Source organism: Phascolarctos cinereus, unplaced genomic scaffold, assembly GCF_003287225.1.
Source record: "Phascolarctos cinereus isolate Bilbo 61053 unplaced genomic scaffold, phaCin_HiC Scaffold_2;HRSCAF=192, whole genome shotgun sequence".
NCBI classification, from domain to species: domain Eukaryota; kingdom Metazoa; phylum Chordata; class Mammalia; order Diprotodontia; family Phascolarctidae; genus Phascolarctos; species Phascolarctos cinereus.
Genome location: NW_027555625.1, coordinates 243778736 through 243796696, shown reverse-complemented (window position 1 = coordinate 243796696; position 17961 = coordinate 243778736). Strand labels below are relative to the sequence as shown.

Here is a 17961-nt window from a genome sequence, read left to right as displayed (position 1 = left end):
GTGACTGCACTAGGGGGATACAAAACAAGTGCTTCATAAAGTAAGTAGAGGCCTCATGGAGGAGTTGACATTTGAGTTGGACTTTAAAGGACGGGTAGGAATTCAGCAGGAAAAGAAAGCAATGAGAGATATTCCAGAAATATAACCGCTTGAGTAAAGGACTGAAGGCAAGAAATCACAGGTTGCATTGATGACACAGAGAGTAGTCCAGGTTGGCTAGAGTACAAATACTGTGGAGGAGAGAAACACAAAGTAAGATTCAGTAACAAAGTTGATGCCAGATTTTGAAGTATTTTAAATGCCATGCAGTTGAGTTTGAATTTTTCACTATAGGCAGTAGGGAGTCTTTTTGGGAATTTTTGGGAATAATGACATGACTAGATAACTGCATAAGGATAATTAATCTGATAGTCATTTGGAGAAGGGATTGGAGGGAAATAAGAATAGAAGGTAGCATTAGTATCATCTCTTCTAGTTAACATTTTCATTTTGGCAGTGGACTCCTTAAGACAGAAGAAAATACTGGTGTGAATTAGAAGCCCTATGATAGGTAGTTGGGGGTAAGAAATATTTAAGGATAAAAGCATCCCATTCTTTTAGGGTAGGATAGGGGAGCCTTTCAGTGCCCTTCAATTCATATCTTTATGATGGGTTGGTTCTGTTTGTGTTGTGGTTTACTTTTCTTAACATACTCAAATAACCATTGAGTTCTCTGAGATCAATAAAGTCATTTCTTCCTGGAAGCGATGAGTGACACAATATAGAGCTCACTTCCAAACTTCTCTTTTTTCCTTTTCTATTTACCTATACATTTCTCAGTGTTGTCTTATTAGGGCATAAAGTATTGGTAAAAATAAATGTGTGGGGCTGGGGGAAGTTTTCTTATTTGTTTCACTAAGGTTCTGCTTTTATTATCAAGAAGACTTGTCTAAATGTCTGCTGCCCAGTGTGTAATTCTAAGATGTGATATCTAAAGTTATTTAGTACTATTTTCTTAGTACTGTGAGTATTGAGATGTACTGGTTGATAGAAAGTTTTCCTATATAGCGCATATGGATTTCCAATTTTAAAGAATTATAGTAAGATAAATTATGTAAATTATGTAAAATATGTAAAATATAGTAAAGTAATTATGCAATAGAGTTAGTGTGATATATTTGGTCTTCTAATGCTAGGTCTTCATCCAAATATCAGTCACTATTGTACTTTTGAGCAAGAATATGGATGGTGAGAGTGTCAAATAGCATAGTTACAATATTGTTTGAAGAAAATAGATAATTTTCAGAAATCATGTTTTCTTGTGTTTGCAAATACAGCTCAATTCATGACTGTACAAAGAGGTTTAAATTGGAAAAATGTATAAATTATGTATTTAAATGTGATAATTAAGTTATATTTTTATTTACAATGCTTTAGGATCTAGTATACATACAAATCTCAAACGGTTATGTACCTCTGATAATCTAAGTAATTCTGATGAAGTGGAACTAGAAGAAGAAGAAGAAAGAAGACTAAATTTACTTCCTCCAAAATTGTTTAAAACAGGTTATGACAATGTTACCTACAAAGGTAGGTGGACCTAAAACTGACATTAAAATAAGAATACTTGGGACATAGCTTACTGCAGGTCACTGGTTCCTCTACATTTTTCACGGGCCACCTAAAATCCTTTGGCAGCCCGCAAGTTGTGCACACCTGGCTTATAGTATAAATAACCACATCCACAAAATGGAAAAAAAAAAGGAATTTGTGCCTAAATGAAGAAATTACAGAATTAGGAGTTCACTTTGTGAGGTGGAATGTATAACAAATTGCCTTTCTATGCTTTAGTTTCTCTGTTAAAAAAAAATCGTGCTCCCTATGTATGTGAGGCTTTACAGATAATAAAACAAAAACCCTGAATTATTGGGTATATTATAAATTGAGATGGAATACCAGAGGATCTGTTTCATATATACCTTATACATTAAATCATTTTGTCACCAAAATATTTTGTGCTAGAGTAGCTAAAGCCCTTGAACAAAAGGACAATATGTCTTATCTAGAATTTCATTCTGTAAATGTATCAAAAATCCTACTGAAATTAAAATCTTCCTAAAACATTATTTTTATCTGTTATGAACACTGGAAACACACTATTAAAGTATGTATTTCATGCATTCTGCTCTCATTAAATATTAGCATTAACAAAGTAATCATTAGAAAAGAGATTACTTTGAAATTTTAATCTCTGTATCAAGAATCACAAAAAATTTCCCACAAGTTCCTCACAATTTTAAATTGATATAATGAGGATTGGTTTTGTTTGGGGAGATAATTTGACTACTCTATCTGATTTGATGATGACTGGGATTTGAAAATAAGGTTAGTCATAACCAGGACTAGTCAAACATGATAAAATAATTTTAACCAAAAAATCTTGGTCATCCTTTCATTTTTATTTTTTAGTATCCAGGAGTGTATCTACATTGTCAGCCAATGAGTTTTCTTTTCCTGGAGAGACTTGGGAGACTGAAAGTTCAGGTGTAGACATAATGTGTCAGAAACTAAGTAAGGAGTTTAAAAGAAAAATTCAGGCAAGTTTCTTTAAAAAACAAGTAAATCACTTTTCATTCTTCTTATAAGAAGCTACAGCTATAGTATAATAATTGTAGAACTAATACCTTTTTTACCACTGTGACATAACACAACAGGTAGCCATCCTATAGCCTAAGGGAGCATAAAGAATTTCATGATTGTTTTATGCTTCTGAAGATCATTGTATTTTCTGGCATTGTTAAAATGTTACATATTAATATATGCATGGCATATACTATGGCATTTAAAAAAATGAAATGAGTTATCCTACTAATATTTTCATATATTGATGAAACATGATACCATCATTTTGTAAAATGAAATTTTAGCTTAGCCTTTTCTTTAAAAAATCAATTTGTTTCTACAAGTTTGCATTTAATTATTAGGAGTTAGTTTTGAATCCATCTTTTTTTTACTTTGAAGACAATAATACATTTATTTTACTAATTTTTAAATTTTTATCATGTAAATCAATTATGTAAAAATGAATAAAAGCCAAGCACAATATGTGTATTTCAGAACCGCTACAAAAGAATGGATCATTTTAATAAACAGTCTTTGAAATCAGCTCAGCAGCATCTGACAAGCATCAACTATCACGTTCATGAGTACAGGTCTGTGGCAAAAACTGTTTTGAGAAATTCTTAGAATTTTTTTTTTTAAATTAATTATCTTTTGTTATTTTAATAGAATGAAGCAGCTTGATAAGTTCCAGTTCAATATCATAGAGGAACTAGAGAGCTTTGAAAAAGATTCCCAGTCTTTAAAAAACTTGGAACGAGAATTTTCGGTTGGTGTTTTTTAAGTATATCATTAAAGACAGTTTTTTGTTTCTTTTTTCCAAACATATTTAAAAGCAAACTGTAAGTGCAATGTGTTAATTTATTTTTAAGATCATCTGTTAATCTTCATATTTATACCCCTGAAACAATAGAAGACATCTTTCATATAGCTAATAATAAAGTTCTAGCACCCAAGAAAATGGGATACTAGTTTGTTTGTTTTTTTTAAATCTGAATCCTTACTAGAGTTAATTATTTTAGTTGGGGTTTGAAATGAGAGGTCTTGCAACAACTAAAAGGTAATTTCAAATTAAAGTAACACATTTTTCTCCTGCGGGTTTTATTTAAAGGACTTTTGGAAAAAAACTTCTCAGAAGTTCAGTGCATACCAGAAAAATGAACAAAAAAGGTTAGTAGATTTAGGGTTTTTATATGTATGAATCAAACCACCAAAATACTGATTTATTTAACAAATATAATAAAAATGCTTTAAAAAATGTTTTAGTGTTTGAATGTTTCATCTTTTTGAATAAAATATTATATTAAATGTATTTAATATATATGCAATTTTCATTAACTAAGGAGTTGTTAGTAAATACAAAGATAATTCCTGTTCACATTTTACTTTTTAGGGTTCATCTTCTGAAAACTTCACTTGAAAAAAATGTCTTTCACAAAATTGACTATGAAGAAAATATTTTTACTTCTCAGGTACAGTTTTAATATTTTAACATATTATTTTAAATGAGAACAAGTCTAAATAACCAAAAACTGTGGGGGAAACTTTATAAAAAGGTAAATGGAACAAATTTATTTATATTTTCAGATGCATTTAATGAAAGAAGAGATGAAAAGGCTTCAAGAAAGGTTTCTTAAGGAAATGGTAAATAGATTATTAGCCTAGTTTAAGCTGTTAAAATAAATGAATACTTTCGAAAGAAAACTCCCTTCAAAATTTTGTCTCTTTCCAAAGTTGTGGTCCTTAGCCTTTTTAGTGGTATTAATAGTAATTAATAGGTTACACTTATGTCACTTGACAGTCTACAAAACAGTTTATTCACAAGACCCCTAAAAGATAGGTGATGTAGATACAGCTAGTACCTGAATTTTGCGAATTCTGATTAGTACAAATAATGAATCCCCCAAAGTGTTGATATAAATTTAAATTTGCACTATTCAAAATTATAATTAAGTAAAATATGGTAATTGGTTCCAGCCCAATGGAAATATGCAGTGCTATTTCAAATAATGTGACCACTTCAGGGGATTCATCATTTGTACTATCTAGGACCTAACTGTAATTTTTCCCCCATCTTACAGATGAATAAACAATTTAAGTGATTTGCACAGGTCATACGACAATATAACATGTATGACTAACATAATGCTTGGAATTTAGTAAGGGCTTAATTTGGGGAGGTTTTTGTAACTACTACATTATTTTTTTGAAAATACTTTTTTTATAATTAAGCTTGTTGCTTAGTAAATGGTTGACTTGGAGCTTGAACTTAATTTATATGATTCTAAGACCAGTGTTACTTTCACTAAACTGCACTGCCTACTCATTATAAATTAGAAACGAGAACAGATTTTAAAAATAAGTGAATATGATATGTTTAGCAGTTGGTTAACTTTTGAAGACAAAAAAAATTTCTCTGTTAGTGTAGAAAATGAGAGAGATAGCTTTTCCCCAAAATGTATGAACCCTGTAACTACGTGCTTGTATTTTCTCCTGGGCCTGCAATTACAAAAGACAATGTATCAGAATAAGATCTTGCTTATCAATAATTCTGCCACTCTATAAAAATAGCACTATTTTGATACCAGCAAGTTTTCCATCATTCAAATTTTGAAAAATGGTAAAGCAGTTGTCTTTCCAAAAACTAAGTAGGCTAAAGAAGTGCATCTCTCCATTGCTATCCTGAGTTTATGTTATTAGTTCCCTCCTAAATATAATACCGAGCTGTTAATTTTGATTCAACAAATAATCAAGTTCCTACTGTGAAACACTGTGTTGATTAGTAATTACAATTAAAATAGGGCTCCTTTTAAATACTTGGATTTAGGAATCCAAGTACAAATTCTGCCTCAACCTGTCTAGCTCAGGGTTGGGGAAACTCCAGCAAGTGCACAGTTTCCTCATCTAGCTGTCTGACCCTGAACAAGTCATATAACCTCTCTCAGCCTCTTATTGGTAAAATAAGAACAATAATAAAAATAACACTTTACCTTACAGGGCCATTGTGAGGGTAAATTAGATAATGTATATGAAGTGTTTTGCAAACTTTGAAGCTTTATAGAAGTACTAGCTAGTAGCAGTAATACGCTGCATTTGGATTTATGTAGAGAATTAAATAAAAACTATTAATCCAAATGCCAGGGGAGTGAGGTATTCCTAGTTAACTGAGTTTTCTGGTTAGCTCAGTTAAATAATCCATTTTATTTTAAACCTTGTTTAAAATTTTCCTAAAATCCATTAATATACTGTTTAAAGTATGGTGGCTTTATAATCTTGTATCTATTGTTATCATTCTGAAAATGGTTGTCTTTATAGAATACTATAGATATAGAAGGTATAGAATATTGTATCTTGATCCCATGGAAAATCGTGGAGGTTGGATAGCCATTTGCTTCTTTCTCTTAAAATTATTTGCAGAAAAAAATTCTAGTTAACCAAGAAATACAGATAAATTTTAAAATCAATTTATGGAATCCAAAAATATACATCCAATTGTTTGCCTAAGTGCAAGTGATTGATATTTTTTTGTGGTCTTAGCATAGTACTTTGAGGAAGCCAACCTGGAAAATATAGTTTATTTTAGGACTTTGAAAGTTGGTATAAAGAATATTATATATTTCATGACTATATTTTTTCCACAGCAAGAAGAGGAGCTTCTCAATGTTCGACGAGGATTAATGTCACTCTTTACATCTGATGAAAGAAAATTTTAATGCACAAAAACTAGTATTTAGCAACATTTTTAAACACCTGTCCTTTCTCTGTACCTCTTAAAAAACAACCATACAAATATAAATGTTCCAGCATGTATGGATGATGTGCTATTAGGTGATGAATACCATCCATCCCTTTTCATGTACCTCAGAATTGCTTATAGATATTTCTGCCTAATGAATTAAAAGAGATTTACAACAGCATGACACCTATTCCAACCTATTTTTCTGTCTAATCCTTTCGTTTTATTTACCATGTTCTCACTATTACTTGTAGGAGAAAGAATATTGGGCAGGTAAACTTCATAGGATGGTGGCTTGTTATTTTATTAGCTGTTTTTTGCATGACTGTTACGAGAATTGAAGTTATATCAAAGTCTTTTTTTTAGTAAATTGTAATTTACTATATATAAAAAACTTTAAAAAAATTAGAAGTAGAGTCAGACTTTAAAGGCTTTGAAAATATTAATTAAATCCACATTTTAATCATTAAGAGTATAGCAGGAAATAGTCTAAGAAAGTTGGTTTACATTTTGAATGAAGAAAAAATGCTTTCTGAATGAAAATCATTAAGTACTATTTATCTAAACTGAAGCAGTAATTATTATCTTAGTAACCTCAAGTTCCTTGCATGAGGAAAGAAGATCTAGAAAAACATTCCCATTTCAACAATTTTTCAAAGCTGCATTTTCCTCTGACATGTAGCATAGAGTTGTCACTATGTAAAGTAATCTGTAAAAATGAGTATACACTGTTTGCTTTACTTTTGTAATATAATATATTAAAACTTATTTGGGATTTGTATGTGTCTTTTGAGTTCTTATGAAAGGAAAAAGAAATGACTTTTACTAGAAGACCATTACTTTTAGGGATGCCTCTGCCTCCAGTTTGGGAATTATTGACTATTCCTCAAAGTTTTGCCCTCAGAACTTTCTGTGGTAAAAGGTGTGTGCATGCAGAACCAACTTAGGGTCAGAATGAGCCTGGAATGACTGAAGGAGCACCCACCACTCACCCCACATTACTCATATGCTTGTCTTGAGTCATGAGACCATGGACTGCTAGTCTGGAAAACTAGTGCCCTTCAAGGAGGTCTGATTTCTCAGTGTAGCTGAAAGAGATGTGGAGTAGGAGTCCTTATATGGAGCCTAAATATCCCTCTTCACACCTTCTGTTCTTTTCTCCAAGTTATTCACTCAGGACTAAACAAATTAAGTCTAATTTTCTACATGACAGCTCTTCATGAACTTAATAACTTAATATTGACAATATTGGCTTAATAAATATGGCATTTTAAGGTTTTTAAAGCACTTTACAAATATTATCTCATTTGATCCTCATAACACCCCTTGTGAGATAGATAGCATTATCCTCATTTTGTACTTGAGAAATCTGAATCAGGATTTAAACTTGTCTTCCTGACTCCACATCTGACACTTTAAAGATTATGCCATGCTGGCTGTCCTTGAAGACAACTATCATGTCCTTCCAGACAATTTTCTCTAGACTTAAACCACCAAGTTCCTTTGACCAATCTTTTTTTTTTTTTTATATTATTTCAAATCCCTCTGACCATATTGGTCAACCTCCTCAGGACTTTCTCTAATTTGTTATTGTGCTTTTAAAAAAACATAAGTACTTTGTACTGAACATAATATTCCAGATGCATTCTGCCATATCATCTAAGATTGAGTTAGTTTGCTTTGTTTTTGTTGTTTGGTATTTGGGAGAGAGAAGGAAGGAAGACAGTAGAGATGCCATGCCCTAATGTTACTATTTTTTTCCATATATATTTCTGTAATGATTGTGCATATTGTTTTCCTGGTTCTACTCCATTTTGCAGCAATTTATATAAGTGTTCTGTGATTCTTGGAATTCTTGAAGCATAGTAAATAAATACTCCATTATATTCATACATCATAAATTATTTGACCATTAACCAGTATGCATCTACTTTGTTTTAATTCTTTTTTTGCTGTAACAGAGAAGGCTGCTATGAATATTTTAGTGGATATGTGAACTTTCTATCTTTTACAATTGGGATCTCTGGGTTAAAAGGCATAGACATTTTATTCCCTTTTTTTCTTTATTATGGTCTCAACAACCCTGAATATTTTCAGTGACACAAAACTTGAGACACTCAGCCAAAGCAGTCCTTAGAAGAAAATATTTGTCTTTTGAAACTTCATCAAAAAAGAGGGAGAAAACAGTTCAATGAATTGGGCATGAGACTAAAGGGGAAAAAAAACCTTACAAACCAACAAATTTAAAAAACAATTGAATACCAAAATAGAGATTCTGAAAAATCGAAGAGAATAGTAATGAAATTGAAAGCAAAAAAGAAAACATTAAATTGATTAATAAAACTAGAAGCTGTTATTTGGAGGAAATAAAATAAACTATTAGCCAATATTTTTTAAAAAGAGGAAAGCCAAATTTTATCCTACAGAAAAATAGGGTGGAAGGGGACAAGCTAGCAGGGGGATAATATAGAGGAGGGCAGACTTGGGGAGGGGGTAATCAGAAGCAAACACTTTTAAGGAGGGACAGGGTCAAAAGAGAATAGAATAAATGGGGGGTGGGATAGGATTAAGGTAAATATACTTAGTTCTTCACAACATGACCACTATGAAGCGTTTTGCATGACTACACACATATAACCAGTATCAATTTGCTTGCTTCTCAGTAAGGGTGGGTGGGGAGAGAGGAAGGAAGAAAATTTGGAACCAAAAGTTTTAAAAACAAATGTTAAAAATTGTGTTCACATGCAACTGGGAAATAAGATATACAGTCAATGGGGTATAGAAATCTATCCTGCCCTACAGGAAAATAGAAGAGGAAGGGAATAAGAGAAGTGGGGGAGATAGAAGGGAGGGCAGATTAGGGGAAGAGGTATTCAGAATGCAAGCCATCTTGGAGGACGGAGAGGGACGAGATGGGGAGAAAATTTGGAACTCAAAATCTTGTGGAAGTGAATGTTGAAAACTAAAAATAAATTAATAGAGAAAAAAAGAGGAAACCCAAATTACCATTGTCAAAAGTGAAAAAAAAAGATACAAAGGAAAATATTAGAAATGATTTGCCTAAATATATACCACTAAAATTGACAACCTAAATAAAATTGATGAATACTTGCAAAAATATACAAAATGTATATTTTGACAGAACAAGCAAGAGAAAATTTTAACAACCCAGCCTCAGAAAAAGAGATTGAACAAGTAATGATATTGACTTCTGCTTCTGGGAGCAAAGATGGTGGAGTAAGAGATGAGTCTCTCTTACCTTCCCTTATTAACCCCTGAAAGCCCAGAAAATATCACTCCAGTACAAACCCTGGAACAGCTGAACCAGAAGAAAGATGGTGTGCAGCAGACCAGTAGCCCAGGTAGTTTGAGGGATTAACTGGAAAGGCCCCTGTTGACCTGGGGGAAGGGGGAGTAGTAGAGAATGGGAGACATCCCAGCAAACTAGCAGAAAGCCCCACCTCAGCATACCAGGAGGAGATCCTGAAGCCCAGGTGGTGGAGCAGGCAAACACCAACACCTGGACCCCCAAGTGCCTCATTGAGGGCAGGGTAACCGGTAGAAACCGACTCAGAAAACTGCCAGGTGCCTCGGCATTCTACAGCAACCGGCTCTCCCTCTGCCTCAGTAAAACTAAGGGAAGCAGCGCTCCAAGGGGCCCCAGGCAGATAAACACCCTACAACATTCATCTGAAAAGAGCTGATGAAAGCAAAAGAAAAGGCCTGGGTGAGAGGGAAATCTCCAGGAGCCACACTACTCAATTCTGCCTCTAGAGTTCCAGTGTTGCTGATTCCAGCCCAACACCAGGTAAGCTGCCAGAATCCTACAGCCTCCAACTGCCCACATTGGAGGCCCCAGCGCACAAAGACATTGACTAGGCCCTAGGCTCCCAACACAAGAAGCTTGGGTCAGTGTCCTCTGCTCCCCAGCAGGAGAGCCCAGTCTCTTTAACGGCCAGGAAATAAGCAAACCCATGAGCAAAAAGAAATGTACAATAGATTCTTATTATGGGAAGAGTGAAGATCAAGGCAGAAATTTTGAAGAGGACAACATTGTCAACAAACCTACATCTGGAACCGCAAAAGGGAATGTGAACTGGTCTGAAGCCCAAAAAGCCTTCTTAGAAGAGCTCAAGAAGGATTTTAAAAGTCAAATGAGAGAGGTAAAAGAAAAAATGGGAAAAGAAGTGAGAGGTATGCAAGAGAGAGTAAATAGCTTGGAAAAGGAAGGACAAAAATTAAATGTAGAAAACAAGTCCTTAAAAAATACAATTGGCCAACTGGAAAAAAAGTATACTGAAGAAAACACATCCCTAAAAAATACAATTGGCCAAATGGGGAAGGAGGTGCAAAATCTAATAGAAGAAAACAATTTGTTAAAAATTAGAATTGAGAAAATGGAAGCTAATGACTCTATGAGAGAGCAAGAATTAGTCAAACAAAAACAAAAGAATGAAAAAATAGATGAAAATGTGAAATATCTCATTGATAAAACAACTGACCTGGAAAATCGATCCAGGAGATACAACTTAAAAATTATTGGTCTACCTGAAAATCATGATGAAAAAAAGAGCCTGGACAGTATCTTTCAAGAACTCATAAAGGAAAACTGCCATGAGGTCCTAGAACCAGAGGGTAAAACAGCCATAGAAAGAATCCACCAATCACCTCCTGAAAGAGATCCCAAGTTGAAAATGCCAAGGAATATAGTAGCCAAATTCCTAAATTGCCAAGTCAAAGAGAAAATGCTGCAAGCAGCCAGAAAGAAACAATTTAAATATGCAACCACAGTCAGGATTACACAGGGCCTTGCAGCTTCTACATTAAAAGATTTTAGGATGTGGAACATGATATTCCACAAGGCAAAGGAGCTTGGATTACAACCAAGGATCAACTACCCAGTGAAAATGAGCATGATCTTTCAGGGGAGGAGATGTATATTCAACAAAATAGAGGACTTCCAAACCTTCCTGATAAAAAGACCAGAGCTCAACAGAAAATTTGATCTTCAAATACAAGACTCAAGAGAGACATAAAAAGGTAAATGGGACAGAAAGATACAATATGTTGTTAATAAGGGCAAACTGTTTACATCCCTACAAGGGAAGATGACATTTGTAACTCTTGAGAACTGTATTGCTTACACCATGTTAAATGGGTATACATTAAAGCGGGTGGGTATAAACTGACTTTGATGTAATGATGAAAAAAATCTGATCACGTGGGTTAAATGGATCCAAGTAAGTGGATTAATCTGATCTAAGAAACTGTACTGAGAGAAAAGGAAAGGAGGAGGCAGACAAGGGTAAATTACATCACAGGAAAAGGCACAAAAACCTATTACAGCAGAGGGAAAGAAGGGAGGGAGATGAGCATTATTTGAACTTTACTGTCATCAGATTTGGCTCAAGAACGGAATAACATAATCGCATGCCCTATAGGCAGTAGGAGGGAAAAGGGAAAAGAAAAGGGAGGGGGTTAACAGAAAGGAGGTGGGACTGAGGGAGGTGGTGGTCAAAAGCAAAAACATTAAGTGAGGAGGGAAAAGGAGAAAGGAGAAAGAAAAGCGTAAGTGGGGTGGAGGGGAAGGATAGAGAGAAAGACACAGATACTAATCACAATGTGATATATGAATGTAATGGAATATTATTGTGCTATAAGAAATGATGAGCAGGCAGACTTCAGATAAACCTGGAAAGACTTGTATGGTTTGATGCTGAGTGAGGTGAGCAGAGCCAGGAGAACATTATACATAGTGACAGCCACATTGAGTGGTGACTGACTTTGATAGACTTAACCCCTCTCAGCAATGCAAGGATCTAAGATATCTCCAAAGGCCTCATGATGCAAAATGCTGTCCACATCCAGAGAAAGAACTATAGAGTTTGAATGCAGATTTAAGCATACTATTTGTTATTTTTTTTCTTCTTTTGTGTTTTGTTTCCTCTTTCTGGTGGTTCCTCCTATTAGTTCTAATTCTTACTTACAACATCACTAATGTGAAAATGTTTAATAGGAATGTATATATATAGCCTATATTAGATTGTGTGCCATCTTGAAGAGAGGGAGGGAGGGAGGGGGAGAAAAATTTAAAACTCAAAAGCTTATGGAAGTGATTGTTGATAATTCAAAATAAATTAATAAAACACTTTGAAAAAATCTTGAAAAAAAAGTGATGATAAACTAAGTAGATGCCCATCAGTTGGGGAATAGTTAAACAAATTGTGGCATGTGAATGTAATGGAATATTGCTAAGCTGTAAGAACCAGAGAATATGGTGAATACAGAGAAGCATAAAAAGACTTATATGAACTAATGCAGAGTAAGTAGAGTCAATAAAATATACACAATGACTACAGCAATGTAAATGGAAAGAACAACTATAAAACAATCAACTATGATGCAGAATTACAAATAACTAAGTCTGAAAAAAAGAGATATGAGACTACATCTCCCCCTTTCACCTTTGCAGAGGTGGGAAGTTGACACATATATGACCTGTTACAAATGTTTTCAGACTTTTTCAATTATTGATCGGTTTTAAACTCTTCCTTTTTTTTCCTTTTTTTCTTAAAATATTCTTTGTTGTGGGATGGCTCTGGGAGATGAAAGGCTAGGAATAATGTGTGAAACTGAAGAAATGTCAAGACAAAAGACATCAATAAAATTTATTTTTTATTTTATTTTTTCCCTTGATATTTTTTTTATTTTTAGTTTTCAACATTCACTTTCATAAGATTTTGAGTTTTAAATTTTCTCCCCCTCCTATTGCTCTCCCCCTATCCCCAATAGCATGCAATCTGATATAGGCTGTACTTATACATTCATATTAAGTATATTTTCCCATTAGTCACAATGTAAAGAACAATTAGAATTAATGGGAGGAACCATGAGAATGAAGCAATAACACAAAACAACAAAGGAAAAGGAGAGCAAATAGTATGCTTCCATCTACATTCAGACTCCATAGTTCTTTCTCTGGATGTGGATAACAATTTCCAACATGAGTCTTTTGGAGTTGTCTTAGATTCTTGCATTGTTGTGAAGAGCCAAGTCTATCAAAGTCAGTCATCCCACAATGTGGCTGTTACTGTGTACAGTGTTCTGGTTCTGCTCATTTCACTCTGCATCAGTTCATGTAAGTCTTTCCAGGTTTGTTTGTTCGTTTGTTTGTTTTTCTGAAGTCTGCCTGCTCATCATTTCTTATAGCACAATATTATTCCATTACATTCATATACCACAACTTGTTCAGCCATTCCTCAATTGATGGGTATCCCCTCAGTTTCCAATTCTTTGCCACCACAAAAACAGCTACTATAAATATTTTTGTACACATGAGTCCTTTTCCCATTTTTATGATCTGTTTAGATTACAGACCTAGAAGTGGTCTTGCAGAATCAAAGGGCATGAACAATTTTATAGCCCTTTGAGCATAGTTCTAAATTGCTCTCCAGAATGGTTGGGTCGTTTCACAACTCCATCAACAATGCATTAGTGTTCCAATTTTCCCACATCTTCTCCAACATTTATCATTGTCCTGTCTTGTCATGTTAGCCAATCCGATAGGTGTGATGTGGTACCTTGGAGTCGTTTTGATTTGCATTTCTCTCATTAACAGTGATTTAGAGCTTTTTTCATATGACTATAGATAGCTTTAATTTCTTCCTCTGCAAACTCCCTGTTCATATCCTTTGCCCATTTAGCAATTGGGGAATGACTTGTATTCTTATAAATTTGACTCAGTTCTCTATATATTTTAGAAATGAGGCCTTTATCAGAGACACTGGTTGTAAAAATTCTTTCCAAGTTTTCTGCTTCCCTCCTAATCTTGGTTACATTGGCTTTGTTTATGCAAAAGCTTTTCAATTTAATGTAATCAAAATTATCCATTTTGCATTTCATAATATTTTCTATCTCTTGTTTGGTCATAAATTCTTCCTTTCTCCATAGATCTGAAAGGTAAACTATCCCTGGCTCTTCTACTTTGCTTATAGTATCAGTCTTTGTATCTAAATCCTGTACCTATTTTGACTTTATCTTGGTATATAGGGTGTAAGATGTTGGTCTTTGTCCAGTTTCTGCCATACATTTTTCCAGTTTTCCCAGCAGTTTTTGTTAAATAGTGATATCTTATCCCAGAAGCTGGAGTCTTTGTATTTATCAAATAGTAGATTAGAATGTTCATTGACTATTGTGTCCTGTGTAATCTACCACCCTGTTTCTTAGCTAGTACCAAGTACTTCTGATGATTGCTGCTTTATATACAATTTAAGATCTGATACAGCTAGGCCACCTTCCCTTGCATTTCTTTTCATTAGTTTCCATGATATTCTGCACTTTTTGTTTTTCCAGATGAATTTTGTTATTGTTTTTTCTAGTTCTTTAAAATAATTTTTGGTGGTTTGGTATGAATAAGGTTGAATTGGCTGAATAAGTAAATTAATTTAGGTAGACTTGTCATTTTTATTATATTAGCTTGGCCTACCCATGAGCAACTGATATTTTTCCAGATATTTAGAGCTGACTTCATTTGTGTGAAAAGTGTTTTATAATTGTGTTCATATAGTTCCTGGCTTTGTTTTGGCAGGTAGATTCCCAAATATTTTAAATGTTTACAGTAATTTTAAATGGAATTTCTCTTTCTATCTCTTGCTTCTGGGCTTTGTTAGTAATATATAGAAATGTCAATGATTTGTGTGGGTTTATTTTATATCCTGCAACTTTGCTAAATTTGGTTATTATTTCAGTAATTTTTTTTACTTCATTCTCTAGGATTCTCTAAATATACCATCATGTCATCTGCAAAGAGTGATAGCTTTGTTTCTTCTTTGCCTATTCTAATACCTTCAATTTCTTTTTTCTTGTCTAATTGCTACCACTAACATTTCTAGCACAGTATTGAATAACAGTGGGTTTAATGGATATCCTTGTTTCACCCCCAATCTTATTGGAAATGCTTCCAGCTTATCCCCATTATATATAATGCTTGCTGATGGTTTTAAATAGATGCTGTCTCTCATTTTAAGGAAGACTCCATTTATTCCTATGCTCTCTAGTGTTTTTAATAGGAATTGGTGTTGTATTTTGTCAAATGCTTTTTCTGCATCTATTGAGATAATTATATGATTTCTGTTAGTTTTGTTGTTGATATGGTCAATTATGCTTATAGTTTTCCTAATGTTGAATCAGCCCTGCATTCCAGGTGTAAATCCTACTTGGTCATAGTGTATTATCCTCAATATAAGTTGTAATCTCTTTGTTAATATTTTATTTAAACATTTTGCATCCATATTCATTAGGGAAATTGGTTTATAATTTTCCTTCTCTGTTTTGGCTCTTCCTGGCTTAGGTATCAGCACCATATTTGTATCATAAAATGAATTTGGTAGGACTCCTTTGCCTATTTTCCAAAATAATTTATATAGTATTGGAATTAGTTGTTTTTAAAATGTTTGATAGAATTTATCTGACCCTGGAGACTTTTACTTAGGGAGTTCATTGATGGCTTGTTCAATTTCTTTTTTGGAAATGGGGTTATTTAAGTATTTTATTTCTTCTTCCATTAATCTGGACAATTCATATTTTTTGTAAATAGTCATCCATTTCATTAAGATTTTCAAATTTATTGACATACAGTTGGGCAAAATAGCTTCTAATTATTGTTTTGATTTCCTTATCATTGGTGATGAATTCACCCTTTTCATTTTTGACACTGGTAATTTTGTTTTCTTCTTTGTTTTTTTTTTAGTGAATTAACCAAAAGTTTTATCTATTTTATTGTCTTTTTCATTAAACCAGTTCTTAGGTTTTTTTATTAGTTCAATAGTTTTATTAATTTCAATTTTATTAATCTTTCCTTTGATTTTCAGAATTTCTAATTTGGTATTTAATTGGGGATTTTTCAATTTTTTTCTTTTTCTAGCTTTTTTAGTTGCATGCCCAGTTCGTTGAGCTCTTCTCGCTCTATTTTATTCATGTAAGCATTTAGAGATATAAAACTTCCCCTAAGGACCACTTTCACTTCATCCCATAAGTTTTGGTGTGTTGTCTCATCGTTGTCATTGTTTTGGATGATGTTATTGATTATTTCTATGATTTGTTGTTTGACCCTCTCATTTTTTAGGATTAGATTGTTTAGTTTCCAATTAATTTTTAGTCTGTCTTTCCATGGCCCTTTATTATATGTAATTTTTATTGCATCGTGATCAGAAATGGATGCATTTAACATGTCCCTTTCTGCATTGGATTGTGAGGTTTTTATGCCCTAGTACATGGCCAATTTTTGTGTAGGTGCCATGTACCACTGAGAAAAAGGTATATTCCTTTCTGTTACCATTCAAGTTTTCTCCAGAGGTCAACCATATTTAACTTTTCTAAAATTCTATTAATCTCCTTAACTTCTTTTTTTGTTTATTTTGTGGTTAGTTTTATCTAGTTTGAGAGGAGCAGGTTGAGGTATAGTTTTGCTGTCTATTTCTTCCTGTCTCTCCCTTAACTTCTCCTTTAAGAACTTGGCTGCTATCCAACTTACTTGGTGCATATATGTTTAGTAATGATATTACTTCATTATCTGTGGTACCTTTTACCAGGATGTAGTTTCCTTACTTATTTCTTTTAATTAAATCTATTTTTGCTTTTGCTTTGTCTGAGATCTGGATTGCTACCCCTGCTTTTTTTTACTTCAACTGAAGCCTAATACATTCTACTCCAGCCTTTTACCTTTACTCTTGTGTGTATCCCTCTGCTTCAGATGTGTTTCTTGTAAACAACATATTATAGCGTTATAGTTGTTAATCCACCCTGCTATCCATTTCTGTTTTGTGGGAGAGTTCATCCCACTCACATTCACCATTATGATTACTATCTGTGTTTTCCTCTCCATCCTATTCCCCCCATCCCATTTATGCTTTTTTTCTCTCCTTTCTTCCTTTCCCTCCTCAGTAGAGTTTTGCTTTCAACCACCACCTCCCTCAGTCCATTCTCACTTTCATTAGCCCCTTCCCTTTTCTTCCCTTTTACCTATCCTACTTCTTCCCTCCCTTCTATTCACCTGCCCCCTTTTATTTTCCCTTTCCCCTCTTACTTTCTATAGGGTAAGTTCAATTTATATACCTAACTGATTATGTTATTCCCTCTTTGAACCAAATCTGATGAGAGTAAGGTTCAAACAATTCTCATCTCTCTCCCTTCTTTCACTCTACTGTATTAGGTTTTTGTACCTTTTCATGTGATGTAATTTATCCTTGTCTGCCTCCTCCTTTACAATATCTTCTCCCTGGACAATCCCTTTTCAACACTTAATTAGATTTACCATCACATCAAATTCAACTTTTACCCAGGCCCTTTGTCTAAGTATACCCCCTTTTAAATGTCATAATAACATTACAATTCTCAAGAGTTACAAGTGTCATCTTCCTTTGTAGGGATGTAGACAGTTTGCCCTTAATTAATAATAATATGCTGTTATTTTTCTTTTCTTTCCTTTTTACCTTTTTATGCCTCTCTTGAGTCTTATATTTGAATGTCATATTTTCTGTTGAGCTCTGGTCTTTTCATCAGAAAGTTTTGGAAGTCCTCTATTTCACTGAATGTCTACCTCCTCCCCTGAAAGATTATGCTGTTTCACT

General features: G+C 33.6%; 1 protein-coding gene across 6 annotated transcripts in view; it reads left to right on the top strand.

The window, feature by feature from the left end:
• The window catches only part of SYCP2 (synaptonemal complex protein 2), a 115824-nt gene extending 108715 nt beyond the window's left edge, over positions 1-7109 (top strand). For 4 of the 6 annotated variants that reach the window (XM_078149887.1, XM_078149886.1, XM_078149884.1 and 1 more), the window contains 8 exons: positions 1417-1569; positions 2449-2576; positions 3097-3191; positions 3268-3367; positions 3710-3768; positions 3992-4070; positions 4186-4242; positions 6240-7109. In XM_078149887.1, coding sequence (XP_078006013.1) covers positions 1417-1569; positions 2449-2576; positions 3097-3191; positions 3268-3367; positions 3710-3768; positions 3992-4070; positions 4186-4242; positions 6240-6311 — 743 coding nt within the window. In that variant the 3' untranslated portion in view covers positions 6312-7109. Of the gene's footprint in view, positions 1-1416; positions 1570-2448; positions 2577-3096; positions 3192-3267; positions 3368-3709; positions 3769-3991; positions 4071-4185; positions 4243-6239 lie in introns of those variants that run through there. The other 2 variants (XM_078149883.1, XR_013484696.1) reach the window with 2 other exon arrangements.
• The last annotated feature ends 10852 nt before the right edge of the window (positions 7110-17961 follow it).